At 49.5% G+C, this 25,664-nt stretch overlaps 12 protein-coding genes across 12 annotated transcripts; 6 read left to right on the top strand and 6 right to left on the bottom strand.

The window, feature by feature from the left end:
• The first annotated feature begins 783 nt into the window (after positions 1-783).
• ASPZODRAFT_129586 (hypothetical protein) lies at positions 784-2,334 on the top strand. Its single transcript, XM_022722300.1, has 2 exons — positions 784-1,402; positions 1,469-2,334. Exons 1-2 carry the CDS (start codon positions 1,008-1,010, stop codon positions 2,223-2,225), a joined length of 1,152 nt encoding a protein of 383 aa, XP_022583687.1. The 5' UTR covers positions 784-1,007; the 3' UTR covers positions 2,226-2,334.
• A 118-nt stretch (positions 2,335-2,452) lies between these two features.
• ASPZODRAFT_91556 (hypothetical protein) lies at positions 2,453-3,270 on the bottom strand (the record flags this gene model as incomplete). Its single annotated transcript, XM_022730427.1, has 2 exons — positions 3,162-3,270; positions 2,453-3,043 (listed from the first exon to the last, which is right to left on the bottom strand). The coding sequence occupies exons 1-2, from the start codon at positions 3,198-3,200 to the stop codon at positions 2,453-2,455; spliced, it is 630 nt and encodes a 209-aa protein (XP_022583686.1). The 5' UTR covers positions 3,201-3,270.
• Positions 3,271-3,434: 164 nt separating this feature from the next.
• On the bottom strand, positions 3,435-5,637 carry ASPZODRAFT_111814 (hypothetical protein). The gene is made up of 2 exons (XM_022721029.1): positions 5,105-5,637; positions 3,435-5,050 (listed from the first exon to the last, which is right to left on the bottom strand). Exons 1-2 carry the CDS (start codon positions 5,583-5,585, stop codon positions 3,528-3,530), a joined length of 2,004 nt encoding a protein of 667 aa, XP_022583685.1. The 5' UTR covers positions 5,586-5,637; the 3' UTR covers positions 3,435-3,527.
• Positions 5,638-5,757: 120 nt separating this feature from the next.
• On the bottom strand, positions 5,758-7,010 carry ASPZODRAFT_129584 (hypothetical protein). The gene has a single exon (XM_022722299.1). The coding sequence runs from the start codon at positions 6,885-6,887 to the stop codon at positions 5,955-5,957; it is 933 nt and encodes a 310-aa protein (XP_022583684.1). The 5' UTR covers positions 6,888-7,010; the 3' UTR covers positions 5,758-5,954.
• A 44-nt stretch (positions 7,011-7,054) lies between these two features.
• On the top strand, positions 7,055-8,108 carry ASPZODRAFT_13905 (hypothetical protein; the record flags this gene model as incomplete). The annotated part of the gene is made up of 5 exons (XM_022724514.1): positions 7,055-7,065; positions 7,368-7,417; positions 7,510-7,580; positions 7,682-7,771; positions 7,848-8,108. 5 exons carry the CDS (start codon positions 7,055-7,057, stop codon positions 8,106-8,108), a joined length of 483 nt encoding a protein of 160 aa, XP_022583683.1.
• A 154-nt stretch (positions 8,109-8,262) lies between these two features.
• On the bottom strand, positions 8,263-10,246 carry ASPZODRAFT_1412057 (hypothetical protein). The gene is made up of 3 exons (XM_022724729.1): positions 9,933-10,246; positions 9,426-9,740; positions 8,263-9,356 (listed from the first exon to the last, which is right to left on the bottom strand). Exons 1-3 carry the CDS (start codon positions 10,046-10,048, stop codon positions 8,417-8,419), a joined length of 1,371 nt encoding a protein of 456 aa, XP_022583682.1. The 5' UTR covers positions 10,049-10,246; the 3' UTR covers positions 8,263-8,416.
• Positions 10,247-11,467: 1,221 nt separating this feature from the next.
• Positions 11,468-12,878, top strand: ASPZODRAFT_129581 (hypothetical protein). Its single transcript, XM_022722298.1, has 6 exons — positions 11,468-11,524; positions 11,629-11,711; positions 11,896-11,964; positions 12,136-12,228; positions 12,290-12,304; positions 12,393-12,878. The coding sequence occupies exons 1-6, from the start codon at positions 11,485-11,487 to the stop codon at positions 12,498-12,500; spliced, it is 408 nt and encodes a 135-aa protein (XP_022583681.1). The 5' UTR covers positions 11,468-11,484; the 3' UTR covers positions 12,501-12,878.
• ASPZODRAFT_129578 (hypothetical protein) lies at positions 12,303-14,844 on the bottom strand. Its single transcript, XM_022722297.1, has 4 exons — positions 13,594-14,844; positions 13,496-13,537; positions 13,347-13,446; positions 12,303-13,288 (listed from the first exon to the last, which is right to left on the bottom strand). The coding sequence occupies exons 1-4, from the start codon at positions 14,713-14,715 to the stop codon at positions 12,768-12,770; spliced, it is 1,785 nt and encodes a 594-aa protein (XP_022583680.1). The 5' UTR covers positions 14,716-14,844; the 3' UTR covers positions 12,303-12,767.
• Positions 14,845-15,067: 223 nt separating this feature from the next.
• On the top strand, positions 15,068-16,223 carry ASPZODRAFT_129575 (hypothetical protein). The gene is made up of 4 exons (XM_022722296.1): positions 15,068-15,395; positions 15,457-15,508; positions 15,574-15,625; positions 15,693-16,223. Exons 1-4 carry the CDS (start codon positions 15,078-15,080, stop codon positions 15,883-15,885), a joined length of 615 nt encoding a protein of 204 aa, XP_022583679.1. The 5' UTR covers positions 15,068-15,077; the 3' UTR covers positions 15,886-16,223.
• A 256-nt stretch (positions 16,224-16,479) lies between these two features.
• ASPZODRAFT_1411344 (hypothetical protein) lies at positions 16,480-18,967 on the top strand. The gene is made up of 7 exons (XM_022724722.1): positions 16,480-16,993; positions 17,047-17,271; positions 17,345-17,452; positions 17,516-17,844; positions 17,906-18,331; positions 18,384-18,590; positions 18,651-18,967. The coding sequence occupies exons 1-7, from the start codon at positions 16,942-16,944 to the stop codon at positions 18,762-18,764; spliced, it is 1,461 nt and encodes a 486-aa protein (XP_022583678.1). The 5' UTR covers positions 16,480-16,941; the 3' UTR covers positions 18,765-18,967.
• A 259-nt stretch (positions 18,968-19,226) lies between these two features.
• On the bottom strand, positions 19,227-20,110 carry ASPZODRAFT_129573 (hypothetical protein). The gene is made up of 5 exons (XM_022722295.1): positions 20,009-20,110; positions 19,865-19,888; positions 19,720-19,762; positions 19,599-19,655; positions 19,227-19,512 (listed from the first exon to the last, which is right to left on the bottom strand). The coding sequence occupies exons 1-5, from the start codon at positions 20,044-20,046 to the stop codon at positions 19,504-19,506; spliced, it is 171 nt and encodes a 56-aa protein (XP_022583677.1). The 5' UTR covers positions 20,047-20,110; the 3' UTR covers positions 19,227-19,503.
• A 3,218-nt stretch (positions 20,111-23,328) lies between these two features.
• ASPZODRAFT_140100 (hypothetical protein) lies at positions 23,329-25,427 on the top strand (the record flags this gene model as incomplete). Its single annotated transcript, XM_022724623.1, has 5 exons — positions 23,329-23,608; positions 23,662-24,314; positions 24,418-24,735; positions 24,796-25,188; positions 25,248-25,427. The coding sequence occupies 5 exons, from the start codon at positions 23,329-23,331 to the stop codon at positions 25,425-25,427; spliced, it is 1,824 nt and encodes a 607-aa protein (XP_022583676.1).
• Between the last annotated feature and the right edge of the window lie 237 nt (positions 25,428-25,664).

The following is a 25,664-nucleotide window of genomic DNA, read 5'->3' as shown; positions in this document are numbered from 1 at the left end:
GAGAGAGGCTAGAAAGTTGAAAGCTCAAGGCTCAAAGAGTCAAGACAGAAAATCGACGCCAACGTGTGGCTTGAGATGGCAGACCCGCTAGCGACAGGCGGAAGGTTTGCTGCAGTCCAAGAGGAACGCTTCTTCTTCGCGGGGAGCACCACAGCCAACCGCCGGATTGGGTGATCGGCGTCTCGTATTACTGCTTATTACCTTTTTTATTATTTGTAGTACGGAGTATATAGATACAATACTCGATACTAGGTGCCTAAGTCTGCTGATTTATCTGAGATGAAGTCAGAGTTAGGAAGTAAAAGCAGATTTAACGATCTCATCTTCGGGTACGGAGTACCTCTAAGTAGGTAACTACCTGATAACTACCAGGTAAGTACCTAAGGTAGGAGGTACTGTAACCTTGTTAGAGTGATAATCTTGGTTACTGTTAGTACAATACAGAGGATCTTACTAGAATTTTTATAATATAGTATTACTTCACTAATGACATTATTCATAAAGAACTAAAATTATTAATGGTATCTAATGCCAATTATTAGTTGATAATAAATATGATATAGAATACTTATTACTATACTATAAGAGTCTACATAAGACATACTCTACTGTAAAGAAACTTAATTATCTTAAGTGATATTTTCTAGTACATATACATATCTTTTCACTACTTCTAGAACCTGGTCCACATCAACTTATGCCTGAATTCTATAGGTCTTGGTGATACCACTGTGTAGCTTATTTAGAGCTATAGTATAATGTAAAACATCAAACCATCAAACCATCAAATCATCGTGGAACAGCCTCGAGTATTCTAAGCTGTCAAGACTTTCAAGTACTTCAGTAAATTGATACCTGAGGCTGAACTCCTGTCTTGGCGGCTGCCCAGCAAAACACCGCCCATCCATCATCACCTCAACACAGTCCAGGCTTCCTTCTCGCCCATTCTCAACGGGCGACGCTCCTGCCAGCGACCCGGCATCGTCTGCCATTCTCTTGTCCACACCATGCCGCTCCGAGTCAACCTGCCACCGGCCACCAGGGCCTTTCTCTTCGCCCTGCTGGCGCTGTCCTTGCTGTACAACATCGCCCGCTGGCGCCAGCTGGAACCTCCCAAGGCCGGCGAGCCCCTCGAGACGCCCATCATCCCCTACCTGACTCTCGTTCCCTCGCTCGTCATCTATTTCCCCTGGACCCTGCTCACGGCGACCTTTGTCGAACAGAACATCTTCACCGTCTTGCTCAACGGCGCCACTCTGTTCTACGGGGGCAAGTATCTTGAGCGCGCCTGGGGGTCACGCGAGTTTGGCAAATTCATCTTGCTCGTCGCGCTCATCCCGAGCCTGTGCATCCTCCCGCTGTATCTTCTCTGGGGTGGGATCACGGCAGACACGGCCAGAGGGTGTGTATATCTACAATTGTTCCCCTTTACATAGATAGATCTTTCGTATCGCTAACGCAACGGTAGTCTCACCCAAATCTGCGGCGGGGTTTCCATCCAGGCGTCCTTCCTCGTCGCCTTTAAGCAGCTTGTTCCCGAACATACCGTCGCCGTTTACAAGGGCTTCATAAAGATGCGCGTCAAGCACTTCCCCGCCCTCTTCCTCCTCCTCAACACCCTAAGCGGCCTTCTGATCGGCACCGACACGGCCGCCGTGCTCGCCTGGCTCGGCCTGTTGACCAGCTGGACATACCTGCGCTTCTACAAGCGCCAGCCGGACCTCACAGGCACCGCCACCGGCGGCCTGGGCATCAAGGGCGACCCCAGCGAGACCTTTACCTTTGCATGTCTCTTTCCGGATGTGATCCAGCCGCCCATTGCCTTTGTCGCCGACCAGATCTACGCCCTGCTAGTCGCCATCAAACTCTGCACCCCGTTTTCCGAAGAAGACATCGCCTCGGGCAACCAGCAGGCTCTGGCCAGGGGCGAGGCCGGCCTTCCCAACCTCCTGAGCATTGGTCGCCCCGGCGGCGGCAGCAGCGGTGCTGGTGTTGGTGCTGGTGTCCGCGGGTCCGGCAAACGTGAAGAAGCCGAGCGACGCCGCGCCCTCGCCCTTCGCGCCCTCGACCAACGCCTTCAGGCCGCCTCCTCTGCTGCGGCCAGCAGAGTGCAACCAGCGCCTCATTTATCTACCACCACATCCCCGCAGCCGCGTCCTACCACGCCCACCGTGTCTTCGGGGCAGGCCATGCTGGGGGAAACCAGCTACATCCCGGAGGAATAATAGCGTTTTTCTTTTTTTCTTTCTTTTTTCTTATCTTCTAGCATGATTGTATAGATGGCGCAGTTTTTGTACACTTGTATATACCCGATAGGAATTAAGTATTAACAGCTCAGTTGAGTATACAGTTTATTGATTATATAGTTCAGTGAGTATACAGTTCAGTGAGTTATACATGCTAAAAATGTTTTACATGCTAAAGAAAATATTTTACATGGTAAATAAAGAGATCATGCCTGTCGGAGTCTTTCGACCTCCCCCCTCGCCTCAAGCAACATACGCTCTTGATCCCTCTTCGTCTGCCGGATGGAGGCTACCCGCGCTCTATCTTCCTGCGCCTTGCCACGCAAAGCCTTGTAGCGCGCCATCTCCGCCTCTTCCTCCGGTTTAGACGGGACGGCACTCGCGCCCGTGACGGCCTGCACCCGCCGCCAGATCTCCTGATAATCCAGATCCTTGAGATTGATGCTTGCCGTCTTCTCGGTGGATGTCGCAGCGGGAGCGTATCCGTCTGTTTCTGCCCCTGCTCCTCCTGCTCCTCCTCCTGATGAAGATGTCTTGCTGACCTCTCCGTCAAAGTAAATGGTTAACGTGGCTGGTCCGTCTTGCTCGGTCGTCTGCTTGACGCTCATCGAAACGCCAGGGTTATAATATTTCAATCGGGGGAGGCATTCGCGCCAGAAGTGTCGTGCGCCTTGGTGGCCGCCGTAGATCTTGCGCGCGTATGTGAGGTGCAGCCGTGTGATGGGCGGGAAATCTTTCGTTGCCGTCGAGCTGCTCGGGAGGGTTGCTGCTCCGGGGCCGATGCGGACGTTCAGCAGCTACATGGTTAGCATTGAGATCTCCTATTCATATTCTCTTCAATTGTTCATGGCATACTTTCTGCTCAACCGTTAGTTCAGTGTCTGGTAAGATGTAAGATGTTTAGATGTGACTCACTGCTCGGAGCTTATGGATCCGCTTAAATATGTTCACCATGGCGATGGGCTTCTAACAGAAATGAATCAAAAATAAATCAAAAAGAATAATGTAAAGGAGGTGGTGGGAGGGAATCGGGTGATATACTTGACTTTGTTCCTGTCCATGCACCGAGTCGATTTTTGGCCGCAGTCACGTGACAGATTAGCTTGAGCAATGAGTGTACAGTGTACAGTGTACAGTGTACACTTTACACTGTACACCCAAGTAGATGAGGTAGTCAATAATTCATATCTAGGTATATGAACTAGTTGGATTTCTACAGTTATGATACAAAGTATGATACACTGATATAGTACAGATGAAGTCGAGGTTTGGCATAGGCCATCAAAAAACATTCAAAACACTGCGGACAGCAGCCATCTGAGACCCAAGGATCCGTTTCTTCCGACTGATGCTCTGTCGTCCTCGAGGGCCGGCCTTGCGGCGGTCCATCGCCCTCTTCTCGGCAATGTGCGTGAAGCACTCAATCGGTCGCCGGTACCCGATCGACTTGCCCTGCGGACTGAACACTTCCACTCGCGGGAAGCTAGGTTCGGCGTCGGTCTGTGTCTTGGTCCGCACCTGCGCGGTCAGCTCGATCCACCCGCAGCCCTCGACAAGGATGTCAGCCGACATCACTTTGTAAGGGAGCGGACGCGGCTCGTAGTCACTCTTCTTCATGCGTTGCTGTATTGGTCGCGGGATATACGATTTGGTCACATCCCATTGTAGCTCAAATTTTCCGGCAGAAGCCATCTCGCTTCCAGCGCCTTCTGCCATGATCACCTCACCAGGGTACTCCCGCTGTCCGGCGACCATCTCGAGAGCCTTCTCCGTCTTCGTCACGTGTGATTCGAGGTCCAGGAAGCACGCCGCCAGCGTGACACCGACCGGGTCGACGGGTGTGATCCGGATAAGTCCGCCTCCCAGGATCAGGGATTGTCCCGGCTTGATCGTCAGCTGCTCGGGCTTCTTCCGCTTCGTCATGATCAACTTGCGCTGGTGCTCCTCACGAACAAAGTTCACCAGACTCCCGCGGTCGAGGCCCGGCAGATCGATCACCTCCCCCTTTCCACGCCCAAACGGAATTCGGATCGGTGAGACCGTAGTGCCTGGTAACGATGATACAGTGGGAAGCATGGGATATCGGTCTTCCCGAGGTGCCGGTGGCAAGAGACCCCCAGTATCAAGAAGGGCGGAAGCATGCTGCTCTTTGATGTGGGTTTCGTCCCGGTGAGGTTGCACCGCTTTTTCCAGGTTTCCCAAGTTCTTGGAGTCTTTGGGGAAACAGGTTTCGATGAAGCTGCTCTTGCCGACATTCGCCTTACCGACCACCCAAACCCCCCCGCCGTGCTCTCGGATCTCTTCCTTGACAGTCTTTGTCCACCACCCCCGCTGGGCGCTGACCATGTGAATGTTCCCCAGACGAAAATCTTCCCGTTTGCTAAGCGCTTCACGGAGAACCGTTCTCATGTATTCCATCTTCCCATCAACGAGTTCCTTTGTCGCTGCTAAAAGATCTGACCGTGTGATGATGAAGGAAATGGTGGGTAGCTTCTTCCCTCCTCTGTATTTCGTTGGTTCAGACCTTCGATTGTGAGAGCGCTGCTTTTGAATAGACAGTGCGTCGTAGATATTCGGAATCATAGACATCGGAAAGTCGGCAGCATCTACAATGTGGAAGATACGGTTGTCTCGATGCGGCGACTCGTCCAGAAGAGCTCCGATGGAATCGATAGAAGGGGAGGGGGCGGGAACTCCCTTGTTATGATGGATTAGGTCGTGGCATCGCTCACAGATCTGTAGCGATGCCTTCTTCACGTCTGAAGTGCCACCTTCTGCATTGGTCTCGGCGAGCGAGACTCCGTCTAAAACAAAAAGTCAGTGGATCGGCAGTAACAACGAGCAAGTAGTTCACGCACGCGAGGGCCGAGGAACGCGCGGCGTCGTGTCCGTATCCGTAGTCTCTCCAACTTCCTCATTGGCAATCTCTGTATTATTCTCGACCGTCTGCTCCGCAACTTGATGTTGGATCGATTTTAGGTCCTTTTTTCTCTCATGGATGAGCTTGCGGGACTGCCTTGTGTTGAGATTGTAGTATCCCGGTTCATTCGGTTCTACGGTCTGCGAATATGCACCACACCCAGGGCAACATAGCGGCAGCAACTCGTGGATCACCTCCGGTGGTAGCTCAGATGCCTCGATCTTCGTTGAAAGACATCGTTGTTGTGTTCGTATCGACTGTGAGTAGCCTGGAATGCGCTTCGATGATAACTGAGACTGTGCAAGGTATGTCAAGGACGAAAATGTCCTTCCATGGCGTGGCGACGGGCAAAACTGCTTTGTGAGTGGAATCCAAGGCCTCGGACCTCTGAAGACCGTGCGACCGCCATTTAACATCATTCTAATGGCTTTCTCGAAAGCTGCAAAGTTCTGGACGGCCGGCGAAAGAAATCTAGATAGCACTCATGGTCTTAGCAGCGCGCCGAAAAAGGCGGTGGCAACTTCACATGCCTAAGGCAGATAATAAAGTCAAGTCAACAGGGATATGATGGGGGCCTGGAAATTGGATTGGCTATCTTTATGCTGCTTATAATGCCGATATATAGTCTAAACATAGAAGGCGTATTATAGGCACTCTGTTGTAAATAAATTGTCTCCAATTTCTCATAGTGGAGTACTTAACTATACATTATGGATGAAATCAAAAAGAGAAGATACAGAGCGCTGAAAGTACAAAAAGTATCAAGTAGGAATACTGATTCAAAATCATTAAGCCCTCGCCTTCCCTTTAGACTGGCTTTCATCAGCATCGTCGCCATCCCCTGCCTCGGAATCACTCATGAACTCATCATCATCGTCGAAACCGATGAATCTCCGGGTTACAGCTGGCTTCTGCGTGGCGGACGAGGTGCCGGAATCATCCTGCATGGCGTCATCTTCTTCCTCATCTTCGCTCTCTTCTTCTGAACCTGAAGGGGTCGCATCCGCACTGCCTTCACTAGCACTGGTACTAGATCCCCCGAGGATTGCATCACGGAGATTGTCCGTCCAGACACCTTCCTTCATCGCAAGAAGGACAGCCTCCCTTGCTTTCTCGTTCATTTCATCCTTGTCTTCCATCCACTGCCCATCGATCTTGGACTTGCTACCTCCATTCTTCAGCTCGTCCTGACGTTTCTCCGCAGCGTCGACGATGGCTTCCCACCGGCGCCGGCGCTCCTCTTTCTCCTTTCTGTCCATTTCTGGCTTGACAGCCAGATACTCAGCTAGCGCTTTAGCTTCGTTGACGGTACGCAGACGCCGGCCGTCAAGATTACGGCTCGAGCCATTGTTTTCGCCTTGATTGCGCTTGCGCTTGCTAGACATGCGACCACCAGCAGCACGCAGCTGGGACCCGAAACCACCTTTTCCTCCGCACAAGGGGACTGTAAGTCGCAGGGGCAACAGGTTGGAGGGCGCGGAATTCGACTCATTGGGGGCATCCAGTAGAGGCAAAATGGAGGCTGACGAAGGGATAAGTTGTTTATTGCGAGTAGTCGTAAGGATCAACGAGTTGAAGGATAAAGATTCAGGCAAATACTCGGCAATCCTCTCCGTAAGATCTGCGATACTTGACGAAGCCGGAAGCGAAAATGACAGTGTCGAGGGAAGCGACAGTCCAGGGAACGAAGAGAGAAGAACGTTGATGTTTTGTGATGTCATTTTGGCGAATGATCAAAATTCTGACTCAAATAAGACTAGAGCAATCGATATAAAGGTTTAATACCGTCGGATCCAAGCGTAAAGTGTGTTTTCGTGCCTATGCTAGGCTATCGTAAGGCTGGTTGATGTGTTGAGAGCCAAGACGTGGAGTTGATAAGAGATCTGAAATGGCTAGAAAGTCTTGGCAACTTGGAACTAGTACCAGATGGGAAAGGAAAGTTCAGGTCATGTGATATCACGAGGAAGGCGAGGGCGCTATCCAGATAAAGACTAGTATAATGTCTTAGGGCCAGACCCTAGCAGAGATTCCCAAATTGTTAACCGCACTTTGCTCCACTCGCATAGGATTCAATTAAACCAGCTCTCTTTTGCGCGTTGTTAGAGCGATTCCCCGAATAACGCCAGGAACTCGCAACAATGTACGTTGATGACCCCAACTCGGCCTGGATACTCTGATAATATGTGCTAATGCCTCACCAGGCTTATCCCCAAGGAAGACCGCAAGAAGATCCACGAGTACCTCTTCCGCGGTATGTGACCGACTCTTGTCGCAACTTCTTGACAATCACGACAGTCTGCGATTGCCAGCCCAGAGACACTTTTCGCTAACATGGTCTTTTAGAGGGTGTGCTCGTGGCCAAGAAGGACTTCAACCTTCCCAAGCATGGCGATATTGACACCAAGAACCTCTTTGTAAGTTTTACCTGATGCTGCACCGTACTCTGCCGCCACCATGGGGGAAAGACAAAAAAAAAATAAATGACCTGAATCTAATACTCTTTCACAATTTATAGGTGATCAAGGCTTGCCAGTCCCTTAACTCCCGCGGCTACGTCAAGACCCGCTTCTCGTGGCAGTACTACTACTACACCCTCACCCCCGAGGTACGTTGGATACTTTTTCTTATTTTGAGGCGAGAAAACAATCAAAAGAATGCAAGATTAACAAATGCTCCTTCAGGGTCTTGACTACCTCCGCGAGTGGCTCCACCTCCCCGCCGAGGTTGTCCCCGCCACCCACATCAAGCAGCAGCGTTCCCACGCTCCCCCTCGTGGCATGATGGGCGGTGAGGAGCGTGAGCGTCGCTCTGGCCCCCGCCCTCCCCGTGAGGGTGGCTACCGTCGCCGTGAGCAGGAGGGCAAGGAGGGTGGTGCCCCCGGCGAGTTCGCCCCTAGCTTCCGTGGTGGATTCGGCCGTGGCCGTGGTGCTCCCTCTTCTTAAGAGGTGCCATTGCTTGGTCTTCTTACGGGTCTTCCCGATGATGCATGTGTGGTCTTGAGTAGGCTTTAAAAGATAGGTCAGAAATTGGCTACACCTCTGCACATCTAAAAAGAAAAGAAAAGCCCTCTTATGGGCAACTGAGGCGTGATGGGCTGCCGGTATCTATGTGTCATGAAAGTACCTAGGATTAATGGCAAAATCATAATGACTCAGCACTATTCAATAGTCAATATTTTTGGCTCACGTAGGCATTTATGCTATAAAAAGACTCGCTGTTTCAAACATTGTCGACTGGGTTGGCTGGCTTTCTAGGCAAATCTCTTCCTGTCGTATCGCACCACAGCTTGCAATACTACCGACGCTCCCGTAGCACAGTCTTCTGCAGTACTGAATTCCTCCGGATGGTGACTAAGTCCATCTTTACATGGGATGAAAATCATGCTGGTTGGCACTCTCTTAGACGTGAAGACGCTGTCATGACCAGCACCGCTCATAATGGTCCGCACCAGGCTTTTCGAATCCGGGACATTGGCGTCGGCGACAACGGCCTCGGCCGATTGTTGCACACACTCGATGCAGTCTTGGTGGAACTTCACGGCCGGGGAATCAAAGTCAAGTCGCCATTCAACTCGACAAGGCTTGCCAATGCCCTTGCCTTCTTCTGCTGCAATAAGATCGAATTCTTTTCGCAAGTCTGCCTCAACGATGGTGACTAACTCGGTTTCTGGGGCTCTTATATCGAAACTGAAGCTAACCAGCCCTGGAACAGTGTTTATGCTGCCAGGTTTCGCTTCGATGATACCTACACTCGCGAGACACCCGTGCGAATCGGCCACTTCCCGCGCGCGAACCATCATGCGAGCTGAGGCGAACAAAGCGTCAGCCCGGTGCTGAAAGGCAGTGGTACCTGTATGCGTGTCTCTGCCGATAACATCGATGTGATACCAACGGTATGCTTGTACAGCTGTCACCACACCGACGCGCTGGCCTGCAGAGACGAGATGGGGCCCTTGCTCAATATGAAGCTCAAAGTGGGCTGCCATTGGGGTCTCTTTGTAGGAACACGGAACGGGCCCTAGATACTTGATTTTCTCAAGGGCCGATTTCATTGTTTCCGGAGCAGAGGCTGCCGTGGATAGGGAGGCGACAGTGGGTACTTCTTTGAGTCCATGTGCTCGCTCTAGAGGGATGCACTCGGCCCATACTCCGGAAGAAACCATACTGACTGGGAATCGAGCCCCTTCTTCGCTTAAGAAATCATCAGTTTGGTTCGTGAGGCATGCGAACAAATGATAATATCTCAACGGGGGTCCTTACTTAGTCCAGTTGACCACGCCTACGCCACCCTCCGTTTCCAGGCCCATCTCCTCCATGACCTTCAAGGTTTCAATTCCAGATAGAACACCTAGGATGCCATCATATCGACCACCTGTTGGCTGTGTATCCAAGTGGCTTCCGATAAACGTTGCGGGCACATCTTTTCTTCTGCCAGGCCTAACCGCAAAGATATTGCCCATTTCATCCACGGTGACCCTGCACTTCAAATTCGTTGTCGTTTCTATGAACCAATCCCGGACTTTCTTGTCCTCGTCGGAAAGGGCGAGACGTTGCATACCAGTGTCGGTTGATCCACTACATCAGGCCATGGTTAGTGTATCCTTGTTTCAGTCTTCATGGGTCAAGTACTTGACTGTCATCAGCCATACCAATGGCCTGATGAACTGAAATAGTGACATGGGTTATGAGAAGAAATATGGACATCATATTCAAGTAAGGGATATCTGAGGAAGAAACACCATAGCAAGTTATTGAAGTCTCACTTACTCCCCCCATCGTATACCAGCACCCCATTGACAGCTATAGTGGAGGTCTTTGGCCAATCGATCTTTATTGACCCTCAAGGCCGAAACCTGCTCCTCCGAGAGGTCGGTTGTATACATGGCAGGTTTCCACGAGGCGGAAAAGGTACGACGTTGTTTCAAGGAGATGCTCTTAAGAGAGTATCCGTAAAGTGGCAGGCAATGATAGCTTTGATCGATGACTGAAAGCGAATTCCATGCCAAATTTACAGGAGAATGCGTCTTTGAGGTTGTTTATAAGCCTGTGAGGAGACCTTGAGGGGGTGATAAGATAAGTCCCAAGCGGGGTAGGAGACAAGACTGTTTAGGAAGGCGTATGCAGATAGGTACCTGTGCCGAACTGATAGGGCAACATCCTAGTGTGTAATAGATATTTCAATCGCTTTACCTTACCTTGGGTAGCTAGGAGGCGGTGATTGCATTCATGTGTCAATTAAATACTGACTGATAGAGAGCCGGATGGGAACTGACATGGTGACTGCACAGCAACGCGACTTCAAGGCAACGCCTCATTACCGCTGAGCAGAACAGGACCCAATCTTCTTCTATGCTCGATAGCTTCTATTTTATAGCCGATGTAACGGGTAATTTATTTCGCAGGCAGCAGTTCCTCGTAGGCAACTGTCATAACTAATCATTAACTTCAAGTTCTTTCTAAACAAGCTCAACATGGCACCTTTAAAAAAGAATTCAAAGATGCCACCTCAGCAGCAGTGAAGCATCGAGATCCAGCATGCTGCTACTCGCTCATTCTCTGTCTGTCTTCCCTTCTAGTCTCGCTGCAGTGAGACGTGGAGGCAGAAGAAGTCGAATGATATTATGGCACTGATGACGACTACAAACCAGTAGCAGCGGCGGGGAATTGATTAAATGAACATGGGCTGGGACAATCAAAGGAAGTTCTCTGTGAAGAAGAAGGGTCATTATACGGTTCAAGGGGTTATAAAACTGAATTGTTCCCAGTGAAAAAGATCTTAGGTAAGGGTATGTCTGGCAAGGCAAGTCCACCGACAGAAGACCTCTTATGGCCACGGACGTTTTCTGTGGACGACACACGCACCCCTCGACACGAATTCTTTTATTACAAGGCGTATTAAAGTAGATAAAATTTGAAAAAAAGCAAGAATGTTCGCTACATGGAGTGTAATATTATAACACCAAAAAAAAAGTCCAAAAAAATCGACAGCTGTGTCGATGGGATAATTCCAAAGATTGCTAATTGGAGATTTTGGGCAGGCCACGGCCATCTCTGGTAAAAGGCAAGAAATGGGTTCTGGGATAGCCTGTCCCACTCCTCGGAGCCGACTCTTTTAAATGAGTTATAACCACCACCCTTAGTTTCCCGCTGCTCTGGGTTCGAATCCCCCTCATTTCCCCAACGCCTTTTTTTCGTCATCGTCCGATTATTCTGCCGCCACGCTGCTTTCCACCCCGCATCAGCGACATTGTTTACTTGGTCATCTACGATCATCCAGACAAGCACTAGTTGGATTGAGGCAAATCCAGATCCATTCGAAATGGCTTCCACTGCTTGCATTTTCTGTAAGATCGTTAAGGGTATGTATGTGGAGTGTCTGCTTTTTAGGAGACAATATGCTACACCTCATCCAGCTACTCTCCAACAATCTCTCTTACTGATCTTCCCTAATAATCAACCACAGGCGAGATCCCTTCTTTCAAGCTTTTTGAAAACGACAAGGTCTTTGCTTTCCTTGACATTCAGCCACTGAGCCGTGGCCATGCGGTAATCATACTCCTGTCCCGTTTCTTCCGGCGCAGGACGACATCAAGTCTACCCTAACTCGAGCATTAAAAAATCCGAACTTCCATCAATATATCACCGAATTTTCATGCAAAACGTGACTAATCGGGGATATTGTCCATTCATGTTGCAAATAGCTTGACTGACAACGATAATTTTCGGATAGCTCGTGATCCCCAAGTTCCATGGCGCAAAGCTTACCGATATCCCTGATGAGGATCTTCGTGAAATTCTGGTATGTATTTATGTCGAAACCATTCTACGAGATTGAGGGCAATCACTACCTACATATACCCCGGGTGCGACTTGCGAGGACCTTGAAGACAGGGACTGCGACTCCACCAATTGCTTCCCAGCTCCTGCCCCCCAACTCATGCTAATACGTATGATTTCCCATACTTGACAGCCCGTCGCTAAGAAGCTCGCTCAAGTGAGTGGTGCCGAGAACTTCAACATCCTGCAGAACAATGGCCGCATAGCTCACCAGGTTGTTGATCATGTAAGTTGTCATGAACCTTCCAATTAGAAAGAAGAAGATTGCTGATATGGTATCATTTCAGGTTCACTTCCACATGGTAAGTGCGAGATAATCAAATAATTTCCCCCTCCGCCAGTTTCTCTTGGGGGTTATTGTGCTGTCTATTCAGGGCTAACGGCAGACAGATCCCCAAACCCAACGAGACCGAAGGCCTTGGTGTCGGATGGCCCACCCAGTCTACGGACATGGACAAGCTCAAGGCTCTCTACGAGGAGCTGAAGGCTAAGATGTAAATCTGGCTGAAAGATGGAGTGAAGCTTAAATATATCGCCTACTCTTAGGATTATTCGAGTGACAACACTGTCCCATCAAGTAGGATGAAGAAAAACCCAGTAGCCTCCTGACAGCAGCGATGGTTGAAAATCAATGAATGAGATGAATATTCATGCAACGTACACTCTCGTGGATCATCTATTTACCACATGAAAACATAGAGATCGGGAGCCCATATAGTTATCATCTTATCGGCTCCCTTTCTGAAAGGAGTAAAGAACAGCCATTCAGTCGACGTCGTCGGGAGTCGTCTCGATGGCAATGTTTTCAGCCTCCTTTTCGCTCTCCGCAGATGTCTTATTCGACTGCGGGTAGAAGTTGAGCTTCCCGCCACCCTGGAGAACACCGATACGATCGTAGTAGGACCTCGCACGAATATAAGGGTCAAGTTCCCAGTATTGGACGCGCAGTTTTTCGATCAGCTCGTTTCTCTTCTTCTGGGCTGCAGCGGCAGCTGCTGTGTCCTTCCTAGCGCTAGCCAAGACCCATGCGAGAGTGGCATCCTGGATTTCCTGGTCCAATTCGTGCCTCTTGGCAACCAAGGCATCGCGGGTCGCCGTATCTTCCATCTTCTTATTCTCATCGGGGTTGACTTCGATATATTTGTACTCGAAATCTTCGTCGCCGCCTAGTTCCTTGATAATCTGGCTGCGCGGGATAAACTCTTCTAGATCCTCAACGGTCTTAGTGAAGTGGACCTTGGCCGCCACAACAGGGTCAAGCCAGCCCTTGATGATGTTCCAGATACCTATGAATTATTGATGAGACGATTGTCGCTGGCAGATAGTGGGGAAAGAGAGACAAACTAGAGAAGATCCAGGGGGCCTTGTGAACAAGTACACTGCCCAAGGACTCGGGATAGTTGGCCTCGAAGCATTTAATCATGAACTTGACGGGCGTGTAGTCCTACAACAGTGAGAATTGATTGAGCCAAGCCAGTGGTAGGGTTACATACCATATTTGCCAAAGTGAAGTTGCTCATATCGAAGACGATAGTCTGACAGGGTCAGCTTCACACTTCACTAAGTTCCAGAGAGAGATTGAAGAACTTACCGCCGTCTCGACCGGAGGGGCAAGCATCATACGAGCAGACTCAATTGTATAGACTGTGTACCGCTCCAGTGTTTGCTCGCTCTGCTCTCCAGCCTTGTGCAATCGTACTCGAACCACACAGATGGGTCGACCCAACTTGTCAACCCCGTGGAGGAAACTCTTCCCCATTCTGATCTGCGCCAGGAACTCCTCACCCACCTGCTTCTCGTCGGCGTTGGAGCTCTGCGATTGCTTGAACGCGAGGGCTTCACCGTTCTTCATCACATCATCATCAACTTTCACATCCTGTAATCTCCAACGTATCGTCGAAACAAACATGATCAGAGCTTTCTTAACATCCCATTTCCGGGCTCGGAGAAATCGCAAGAGGAGGGAGTCCGGATTATCGTGTTTCACCATATCCCAGAATGTCTTCCGCAGTTCTTCGGGAGGAATGTCGGCGAGAGCTTGTTGGAACTCCTTAGATTGCCCATACTTGTCATCGCCGTCCGTGATGATTACCTGAGCCAACCTCGACGACAGTACATCTTGCGTCGCTTGGGTTTCCTCTTCTTTCTTTCCGAACAGTCCAAATCTCCGCTTGGACTTCTTCTTTTCCCGAGATGGGCTGGGTGCGCGTGATGACTCGGTAGCCTCATCGCTTTCTTCAAGCTCAACACCAAATAATCTCAATGTCAACACCCATAATTCCTGGAGCTTAGCCTCCTGCTCCGCGGTCAGGTTGCCGACAGTGCCGGGGGGCAGTTCGGAAGGCATGGTTTTGAGCGTATCGATCACTCCAAGGAAAAGATCTTGTTGACTGGCCTGAGGAGGCTGCAGGGGCGCATCCGGGACTTGTTGCTGTACGGCGCCAAAGTATCGGTTCTGAAGCCAGGCCCCGGTACCGATCGCAAAGAAAGCGAATACGAGCGACCAAGTAGATGAGGCCCTCCTAGGCTCCTTCAAGAACGGCGGGTGCGTATAGTACGTTCGAAAACTATTAGGGGTTTGCGACAAACAGAATCGAGCACGGTATGGCAGGGACAAGGTCTGAGTCCTTGGTTGAACCGTGCAGGGGAAAAAAGGGACTGGCTTGACCGAGGACAGCAGAAGACGGCGTTGGAGGGAATGGCAGGCAGGCATGTGCCACAGAATGGAAACGAAGCAATGGCGCTTCTGGCTGCACGGGAAGAACCTATCACCTTCCCTTTGTCACTTGGTCTTAGTACCTAACCTGACCCCAACCGAAGGGGGGCTTAGCAAGATAGAAATGTGTGGTCAAGAGTAAGACTGCGCCGAAATCATAGTAGTAATCTCCGCCACTGGTTCCGCCAAGCGGGGGATCAACAGAACCATCAACAAACCAGCGGGTTGAGTCGGCCGACCAGAATGCTTTGTGCACAATCGAACAACTTGATCTGATTAACTTTTTCATTTCTTAATGCAAGGCAGGATTCACCTGGATACAGCGAAACAGATAGCTGACAGACAGAGAAGCCGATAGAATGGAGAGTGGTGCTCCCCGATCGTCATCGCGCCCGCGGCCCTCTTCGAGGCCGACAACACCCCTACGTCCCAGTTCGAGATCGTCCGTTAGAGAAGCACACGGCTATGGAGCAAGGATCAGTCGGTCCGGGCATAACCAGCCCGCGATCAATGCCCTGGAGCCGCAGTTCGCTGAGTTGGCGGACTCGATGGCGGATCTCGAAGCGAACTTTATGCATCTTCAGCTCATGCACGAAAGCTTGACGCGTTTCAGCGAGAGCTTCGCCAGCTTTCTATACGGATTAAATATGAATGCCTTCTGTGTGGACTTTCCTGAGGTCTGAATGCGTGTGGGGGGTTTTTTTTCGTTCGGGGAAGAAAGTGGCTAAATCATAGCAGGCACCTATTTCCGAGTCCTTCAAGAGAGCAAAACAGGTGGAGGCTCAAAAAGGTCTGCGAATTCTTCCCCACACCCTGAATATTGCTATTGTGCATTAAAACTGAATTGACAATTAGAAGCCGAGGCAGAGCAGAGCCGACTACAGAACGAGGCGGAAGCCACTTTCCTGTGAGTGACGGCTCAAACTGCAACAATGGAGATTCCAGGGACACGACTGACTAGTCACACGACGCAGCACGACCGACACATCGTTCGTTGAGCACCCACCCAGCACCGTCTCGTCGAAGCCTACTCCCAGGACCTCCGCTCCCTCTAGAGGCGCATCGCGGGGGACCTCTACTCGTGGCACTACCGGTGGCCGGTATTCGACCAGAGGTGCACCAAGAGGCCGTGCCAGCGGGCTGCCTCGAGGAAGGGGGGTTCGATGAGCAGATATTCTCGAAGTGTCACAGCGGAGGGAAATCTCCAGTTGTTCTGAGGTAATCGGTGAGATTTGTCGGCACAAGAGCAGTGGACCGTCCTGCCAAACTGAGATGCTGCATGACTGATCTTTGTCCATTTGACCATCGTTTCTCGCTCTACACGACGCATGATATCAGGATCAATATTGGCCTGTCATCGCCCGCCATTCAGAAACGCTCTCAGGCTAAAAAAGCGTTCGAGAACAGTAGTCATGCGGTTTGATAGATGCACTATATCATCCCTAGAATAATATACCAGGGATTCACACTCTACTGGAGTCTTTTGAGTGACTACAATTCATTGCTTTACACAATTTCATTGTGATAGATAAGAACCCAATAGAATAGCCCGAAGCTGGCCAGTTGGCGGCGGCAACCCAGCCACCGGCGCCCCAGCGAAAAGAGCCGCTCCGCCAGGTAGTTACCACCCTCCGACACCGGCCAGAAAGCAATGACCGAAACGTCAATATAATTGATTTTGTTTGTGAATTGTTATTCTTACAGACGTTGGTTATTGTCCACTATTGTTGATGGACTCATTCAGTTCCCCTTCTCACAACTAAGGACAAGTCTAGGCCATCTATTATTCGTCGGCTCTGGCCCGACGCCACAGTCCGACCCCAGTCCTACTTTTTATACGGACGGCCCTTCCAGCAAACCCCGATTGGCACGTCGGTATTACTGCAATTCAATTCTGCAGATCTAGTTTCTGTCTAGGTTGCAATTTTATGTCTCTGCAGAGCGGGCATCCCCCGTCTTGACATTGTACTTGCAGTAGGCTGTCGACATACGATGCTGAGGTGATCCACTCCGATCGATTCCTTTGGTCCCTGGCTCCATCACTGAGTGCTGTCCCTGAGTCTACGTGGAAAGATATCGTCGCCAAATCCTGTCTGAACGTCAAATTTCCCTTCATTTCCCGTTGCGTTCCAGGCCATTTCGTGTACTCGTTCTATCTATCTGCCCTTCTCTCTTATTTCTGCCCATCTATGCCTTAATCGCCATATCAGACGATCGTTAAATATGGCAAGCGTTACCTACATTTCCGCCCTCTCCGAGGCCGAATACGGCTGTGGTAGGCAGATCCACTGCTCCTTTTGGGGTTTGAAAAGACTGACATAAATCCAGAACATTTGGCAGCTGTGCTGAAGGGGGATGAAACAACTGCTGGCCAGTTCAAGGACCGTTTCATGAAGATACACAAGTCCCTGGAACCGCAACTGAAAAACGTTACGGCTTCTGCTCCCAAGACTGCATTTGTTCTCAAGCCAAAATATACTTGCTTGGCTTGCTCTGAGCCATGCGTCAATGGCGATCGAAAGATCCATACCGAGAAAACTGGACATCAGTTCTGTACGTATACTCGAGCCCGTTGCCCTTCTCTGCCCTTGGCCACACGTAGTAGAAACTAATCCATTCTCTCTAGACATTGAAGGGAGAACTCGTTCAATATTTTGCCAAATGTGTGGTGATTTCGTGTATGACTATGGTTTAGAACGTCTACGCTCACCCACAGCCAGTGTTGTCTCTCAAGGTATCTCTTATTTATTATTTCCTAATCCTCCAACTCCTCCCTTTCTCTCTAATAAAATGATAGTTTCCAGTAAGAGAGACTTGACTGAAGCGTCATATGACGAGGTCTATGTTCGGAACAACGCCAACAAGCGACCTTGTTCCAAACAGGGAGCGAGAGGATTGTACAACATGGGACAGACCTGTTATCTGAATGTGATCTTGCAGAGCATGCTTCATGACCCGATACTAAACACTTATTTTCTTGGCAACAGTCACCAACCCCACGACTGTTCCCTGCCGGATTGCGTTGGGTGTGCTGTGGCTGAGACGTTTGCCGAGTTTAACAGTGGTGAGAAGGCCGAGGGGTTCGGGGCACTTAATCTGCTTATGGCTTCATGGAAATCAAGCTCAGTAAGGAGTCGGAAGCCCAACCTCTTTTTAGGAAATATTTCTCACAACCATTTACTTTCAGGCTTTGGCTGGCTATCAGCAGCAAGACGCCCACGAATACTATCAATTCCTTGTGGATAAGCTGCATGCCAGTACCGATGGCCACTTGGAAGGTCACGAGATGGGTTGTCCCTGCTTTTTCCACAAAGCTTTCTATGGCAAGTTGCGGAGTAGCGTTACCTGCGACAAGTGTGGCAATGTGACTCGGACCGAGGACCCGATGATAGATCTGAGTCTCGATGTTCAGATCCAGGCAAAGAAACGTGCCATGGGTGGAACAGGCCCATCAACAGTCCCCACGCTCAACGGCTGTCTGGAAAGTTTTACGTCCCCAGAGAAGCTCATGGCAGACGTGTATAATTGCAGTGGATGCGGTGGGACGCCTCAGAAGGCTACCAAGCAGTTGCGGATCAAAAAGCTGCCCGCTATCCTATGCATGCAGCTGAAGGTACGCATCTTCTCTCTAGTACCCTTCGCTTTTCTAACGATTTTGCTCCTAGCGCTTTGAACACACCTTTTCGGTCTCCGAGAAGGTCGAGGGAAGAATCGACTTCCCCATGTCAATCAACATGCTGCCATTCACCACCAATCCCAACTGCCAAAAGGTCGACAAGTCAAGATACATGTACGATCTATCATCTGCTGTTGTGCATAAAGGCAAACTGGATGCAGGACACTATTACGTGTACTGCCGCCAAGGCGACCAGGTTTGTATTGAATCCGTTCCCTGTTTAGATTACCGACCTAATATTCTTTTTCTTTCACAGTGGATGCTGTTCAACGACGACCAAGTGACCGCGGTGACAGAAGCCGAAGTCCTCAAGGCAGACGCATACCTGTTGTTCTATAACCTCCGGTCACTGTTCGCTGGGTCCAAATGAGTCCAACCATCCTCCGGGTGTATTCTAGCGCCTCTGAGAAGCAAGTCCATCGAGCATTTCATTTCAGCGACCAGGAGTTTTTACCTTTTGGGAAGGCGTTGTTGGGCGTCAGAAGTTTAGTAATCTACTTGCTTTTCCATTGTGGTTGTGTTGTTCAAGTCTAGACTGTGTGGACGTGCTGGTTATTCCCGACAATTGGAATTGTATCTTAATGGTGACTTGTCTAGTAGCGTGAACTAGGAGGATACCATGGTTGCCGTGATCTTGTGAGGTATAGCCGCATTACCAAGGCAGTGTGTGTTCTCTACGGGGCACTTCCCAATGAGATGCATTTCAGGTGAACTACACATGTCCAGTGGATGGTTCCATAGTTTTCCAACGGCCGGTCTTACATTACAGTTAAGCAATGCGACGAACGGGGATCGCTCTGCCAATTTTTCTTTTCTCCAGGTTGGATTTGAACCGGTTCGAAAGTCGGGAATCGGATTGTATCTCGGAAACTGATCGGAAAACTTGGGAAGAACAAAAAGGAAGAACCAGGAGTTTTTCTATTTCCCTAGAATCATCTGAAGGAAGCCGACACCCTGGAAAATATCGCCCACAACCTTATCAACTTTGCTGTCTCCGGGGAACCCCTAAGCGAAATTCTTTTCGGTCCATTTTTCCTCCCATGGATAATGCCAGGCGCCGAGCACGTAACGAAGTCGTCAACACAAAGGAGTCGTAGTAAAAAAGAAATTTACCGGTACTAAAGAGCACACGAGGTTAGTTTTGCTTTTTTTTTTGTTCCCAATGATAAACTTCTTTCTTTTCCCGTGCAATGTGTAGACCGACCTTGACGAAACCGATGTCCTGGGACTTCTCACGGAAGCACTGACGGCAGATGTTCATCTAAATCCCCCCGAGTCAGCTCGAATCCTTTTCGCCAATTCGAAATTGTCATTTATTTTCATACCCCGTACTTGCGGATGAGACCAGCGCGGTGGGTGCAAACGCGGCTGTACTCGTAAATCCATATTAGTTTCTTGACTGAGTTTCCTTCCCCAAGTGTGTATTCCTTGATCTATTCTCTTTCGTCGTTCGAGGAGAGAAAAACGCACCATCCACGGGATCCCTTTCCGAACCTGCACAGAGAAACAAAGTTAGTTTATTTTTTTCCTTCTTCTCTCGCTCTTCCTCATATCGTCTCTTGCGACAAAACCACCACGATAAAACGAAAATCTCCTCGGGGAGGGAATCCTTACTTGCGGGGCCGGCTGTACCACACGGACTCGTGAGTCATCTTGAATTGAAGGCGAGGAACCTGGGGTTGACGGTGTTGACGGTCGGTGTCGCTGGGCGTTGAGGTTGAACGGAAGGTTAGGGTTGAAAATGCGTTGTGTGCTCTGCCCCATCCCGATAATGCGGGAGCTCGCTTTTAGCGAGGCTAGTCCGTTTCTGGATGTGGTTAGTCACGTGGTTTCCGCCCGGCCCTGGGCCCTCGTCCCAGACCAGCACTTCAACTACGGAGTACTACAGAGTAATGCATGGAGATCAACCCCAGCAAAAACCACCCTTTTCTTTAACATTCTCGCCATTTATTTGTCTTTGCAAGTGTGATCAAATTGCTTTCTAATGGTTTATAATGATAGTAAGTGCAAGGCGACATGGAGAGTCTGACAGACCTGGGCGTTAGCAAGTTAGCAATACGTTTATTGTCATACGGGTATCTCTAGTTGATCCAGGTCGGCTCGTCCGCGCTGTGTCGTTCTACATCTGGTACTAGACAATCAGATTCCAACTTCCAGAGATTCACTGTTGGAAGACACAGCCCTCAAGTCTATCGAGAACATGGCTCCCTCCTCTCAACTCTTATGAAAGATTCAACCGTGTTCTGCCCTACTGGAACTACCGCTAGTAGACCGGTGATGCTTCCACTGTAACAGTCACTGGGAAAGCGAGGTTTGATCCATATTCGAGGCAAATATTATAATGAGATGAGCGAAAACATGAAATCCCCGCAAAGAACATCCTCTTATCCGGCTAGCTAATTCGATAGACAATTCCCCAGCGTCTCGGATTATGACGGACAAACTGGTCGTTCTGGGATATCAAAGTTGACGTTTCCATGACTGGCCGGTTGTGATAGTTTGGCTAGAACTTGTGGAGGGTCATTTCGCAATTATGTAGACAAGTACTTCCGGTCGTCATCCATGCAAGCCAGACCTAGGGATAGGAATGACAGCTGCAGCCACATCTGACTCGGTAATTCCTAGGTAGTTAGTACCTGGTTCCTGAGGTCCAGCTGTTCTAGCAGCGATCGGAATGGGATGGATTCGGTCCAGGCACAGATGGAACCATCATGTGGTTATGAGTGGTTGATGGACTTGAGAAGAGGCTGGTATCCGTCTAATCCGTATTCCGTAGTCCGTATTCCGTAGTCCGTATTCCGTACTACGGTCCGTATGCTCCGCTAGGTAAGGTACCTGACTATGTGCCGAATACCGATATGCCAAAGAGTACCTACTTTACCTAGTACTAGTAACTATTACAGTGCAGGTCAGTTGACTGCCTGTTAAATCATAGTTATAACTAAGCCAAGGGAGGTAGCAGGTACTCGTGTTAGTTTAACAGCTAGAGCAAGGTACAGAAGAGACAAGCGAGGTGCCTGATCCTGAACGAGCTCCACTGGTGAAAATATCTGTTCGGACCCTGAAGAACCCAAAGGGGAAAGACAGCCTTGTATGGAGTATACTAACTATGTGATTTACTAATAGAAGTTGGCAGTATGTAGGATCTGTCAGCATTATTAATAATGCTTGGGTAGACTATTGCGGATATACGGGAGCGTCGAGGATGCTCCAGCTTCAAGTATCAGTAACTTCCGATTGGCACAGTCTTGCCGCCTCTATGAGTCATATGATCCTGCCTAGAGGTAAGTTGTAACCGTGATGATAGTTGAGGGCATCTGGTAATCTACGTTTACGGAATTGCTCTTCCGGAGCTGCCCTGATCTATAGGGCCGTGATTTAGTGACGCCGGTGCGTGTGCATAGTGGGTAGCTTTTGCGGAAGGGCGCGGATGCAAGGTTATGGAGCTTGGGCCAATCAACAGATGCGTCGATTGAACGGGCTGTCAGATGAAGGGAAGAATTGTCCGAATTATTAATACTAGGTACTACTGGATCCCTATTAGATACCTTGGTACAGTACTATGCTACTGAGTAGGTAGGTAGTTACAAGGTTAGTTAAGTAGTAGTTGACAGTAGGTACCAACACTGTAGTAGTAGATGAATATAGAGATAGGGTTCAGTAGAATCTTAAGTTGATAGATTGATAGACATGTACTCAAAATTATGTCCAGGCACTGGTGAGGGGTAGTCTCACTTATGTAGTATAGCTAGCTGGCGATCTTCAAGATGACAAGGATGGCCGATTACTTATAAGTTACCTACTAAATACCTACATACCTAGATAGGGAGTAACTAGGTTACTAGGTAGTACCTGTAGCAGTTCATAACTTGCATAGCGGTGAGAACAAAGTTTTGCTGATATTTGGATGGTGGTATGATCAGAGCAGATCTAGACACTTGATGCCTGATTATTTTAATTTTTAAAATTTAATTTACTAAAATACCCCTCATACTTTGTGTATCTGTCAATACGCAAGGGCTGATGGCCTGATCGGAAGTGTTGGTTGTTGGTGACTTGGTTATGTGGTGAAACTACGGCCTTAGTAGATACCCAAGTAGGTGTACTACAGATGTAGTACTTGGGCCAGATGATCGACAATTCTTTCCGTCTAGTTCGACCAACCCTCATACGAAGTAAGACTTGATAAGTACTCCGCAAAAACGAGATATTAATATGTAAAAGACTCGGAAATATCCTTATAGCTATATAATAAGTAGTGTAGTACGTAATTACGAAGCCAGAAATGATGAAGTCATTTCATAAACCATGCAGCTGCCAGTGCCGAATTCCAGTTCCTCCCCGGCTCATCCGGATCCATTAGAAAGACCCACAGGTGGCTTGATTAGAAGTAGAAGTATACAGTGTTTCATATACTATGAGAATTGAAATAGAAGATGGATAACAATAATAATAGAAGGATAGAAGGATAATAATAGTAGAAGAAGAGAAGAGAAGAGAAGAGAAGAAGAAGAAGAAGAAGAAGAAGAAGAATAATAATAATAATAAAAATAAAATAATTATTATAATTATAATACAAGTAAACTATCGGAGCGGCAGTCGGATCGTCTACTAGGTATACTCTCGGAGCACATCCCATTGTTTCCACGCCCTTATCCCCGTCCCAGTCCGAAAGAGCGTGTTTCCGAACGAGTGAATAATGAATCAGCACCAGGCGCAAACGTGAAGCTATCCGCTTAAAAAGTCGCCGCGCCGTCGCATTCCCTTCGCCGTCATGTTCCTCCTATACCCTTCCCTCTCCCCTCACTCGAGTCTCCTCACTCCTCCGTGGTGGTCCCCCCATCTTCAGCCCTGTCGCTAGCTTAGCTCTTCTAGCTTGCCGAGCACACGTCATTGAATCGTTTTCTTAAGAGTTTGGAGAAAATCTACAGCTGATGCGGTCGATCGTAGCTGTGCTTGTCACGGCGTTGCTGTTCGCCTCGCTGGTGACCGCTCTCTCCCATAATGTTCGTGATATGGACATGGATATGGATATGGATATGGATATGGACATGGAAGGCGACTCGCACGGGCATGCGCACGCGCCTGCTGCTGATCCCAAGCCGGAGCATGACGACTCGCCCATGAGCTACTTTCTCTACAGCAAACACTCGAGTGCCATTGTTGCGCACATTGCGCTCATGGTGATCGGGTGGTGCTTTATCCTGCCGACAGGTAAACAAATCATAGCACTGTAATTTAAAATAGTCGCTGTGCTAATTTCTCAGCTGTTATGCTTAGCGTGGCTCGCTCTCGCTATGCGCTGCTTTCCCAGTTCGGTTTCATGGTCGTCAACGTGGTCGGCTTGCTCGTGGGGATTGTCTACAACAGCCAAACCCCGGATCTGTACCCCAACAATGCGCACCACAAGATCGGCTGGATTGGAACCTGGATCATGACCGTCCAGCTCGTTCTGGCGTTGATAATTCCCTACGCTCGCAAGGGAGAGACCAACGAGATCGCCTCCCACGAGCGCGGCGCCTTCTTGCCCGTCTCCACTACGGACGACTCCGATTCCCCCCTGCACCGCTATCCTACGGGGGCCTTTCACCAGTACCGCTGGTCGGGGGATAGCGGCCAGGGTACCGAGCCTTCTAGGAGCTGTCCGGCCTCTCCGACGAGCGAGTCCCACGCGGAAGACTACGACCATTTCGAAAAACCAGAGGAGGAGCAGCAGCAGCTTCCTACCAGACCGGCCGACTCACGCCGCTGGCTGCGCAACACTGTCGTCGACCGCTTCCTCGCCAGTCGCGTTCCCGGCGTGGTCTCTAGTCGGGTGCTTGGGGCCCTGGATATCATCCACATGATAATCGACCGGATCATCCTGCCGTTCAGCTTCATCGCCGTTGCCAGTGGTGGCGTCACATACGGTGGTATCATGGTGCGTTTATTCTTTTATTCTTTTATTCTTTTATTCTTTTTTCTTTTTTTTTCTACTTTCCTTCCCTCTCTAACCGATAGCTTGATCTAATGTTCTTTTCCAGAGAGGTCATGACATCTTCAACGGACTGGCTCATTTCATCAAGGGCGGAATCTTCTTCTGGTACGGCTTGCTGACTCTCGGCCGCTGGATGGGCTGCTGGGCGGATTTCGGCTGGGCCTGGAACGTGAAGCCCCCGAGCACGGTAGTCGGCAAGTGGAAGGCGTCTGTCCCGACCGGCGAGTTCACCGAGTCCTTTGTCATCTTCCTCTACGGCGCGAGCAACATGTTCCTTGAACATCTCGGGGGATGGGGCGGTGCCTGGAATGCAAGCGATTTGGAGCATGTCTCGATTTCCGTCATGTTTTTCGGCGCTGGTCTGGTAAGTCGTCCCTTCGTCTTTTTTTTTTTTTTGCCTTGAACAATGTTCTAAATTAAATAGTGTGGCATGCTTTTCGAATCGAAACGCGTGCGAGAATGGCTTAACAGTACCGTCCTCCAAGCCCCGGCTCACCACGACCACGACCACGACCACGACGATTCGGCCGTTCTATGGCAGGCGCCAAACACCCAGACCGTCTCCCTCAACCCGATGCCTGCCCTCGTCATCCTCCTTCTGGGCATGATGATGGGCTCCCACCACCAGACCACGGCGGTGTCGACAATGGTGCACAAGCAGTGGGGGAACATGCTGGTTGGATTCGGTCTCGCCCGGGCGGCTACCTATGTGCTGCTTTTCCTCAAGCCGCCCACCTCGTACCTGCCTGCTCGTCCCCCGACGGAGATTGTCGCCTCGTTCTGTCTGATCGGGGGTGGTTTGGTCTTTATGATGAGTGTAAGCACTTCCTCTTCTCTTCTTTTCTTCTCTTCTTTGATTTATGCTGATTTTCATAGACAAGCACCATCATCCAGGCCATGATCAGCTACGACCTTGACGCCATGTTTACCTTCACCGTCAGCATGGGCTTCACCGCCTTCATCATGGCGTGCGCGATTCTCGCCATCGCCATCAAGGCCTGGGCGGTTAAAAAGGAGATGCCGCCCCGGCTTACAACCTTTCGATTTCCCGCTTAGCTATCTGTACAGTTCAGTGTCGGTGTGGAAAGAAGAAAAAAGGAAGAAGAAAAAAGGAAGAAGAAAAAAGGAAGAAGAAAAAAGGAAGAAGAAAAAAAGAAAGAAGAGAAGACGGGAAGGATCTTGTCTTGTCTTTCGATTGATGACTTCAGTTATATACCCCCTTACACTTGGTGTTTTTTTGTACTCTTTGTCATCTCCGGTTTGACAGAGTCTTCGAACGATGTTTTATGTACA

The sequence above is a fragment of the Penicilliopsis zonata genome, assembly GCF_001890105.1.
Source record: "Penicilliopsis zonata CBS 506.65 unplaced genomic scaffold ASPZOscaffold_3, whole genome shotgun sequence".
Classification (NCBI taxonomy): Eukaryota; Fungi; Ascomycota; class Eurotiomycetes; order Eurotiales; family Aspergillaceae; genus Penicilliopsis; species Penicilliopsis zonata.
The sequence above is the reverse complement of the archived record's forward strand: the minus strand, read 5'-3'. Positions and strand labels throughout refer to the sequence as shown.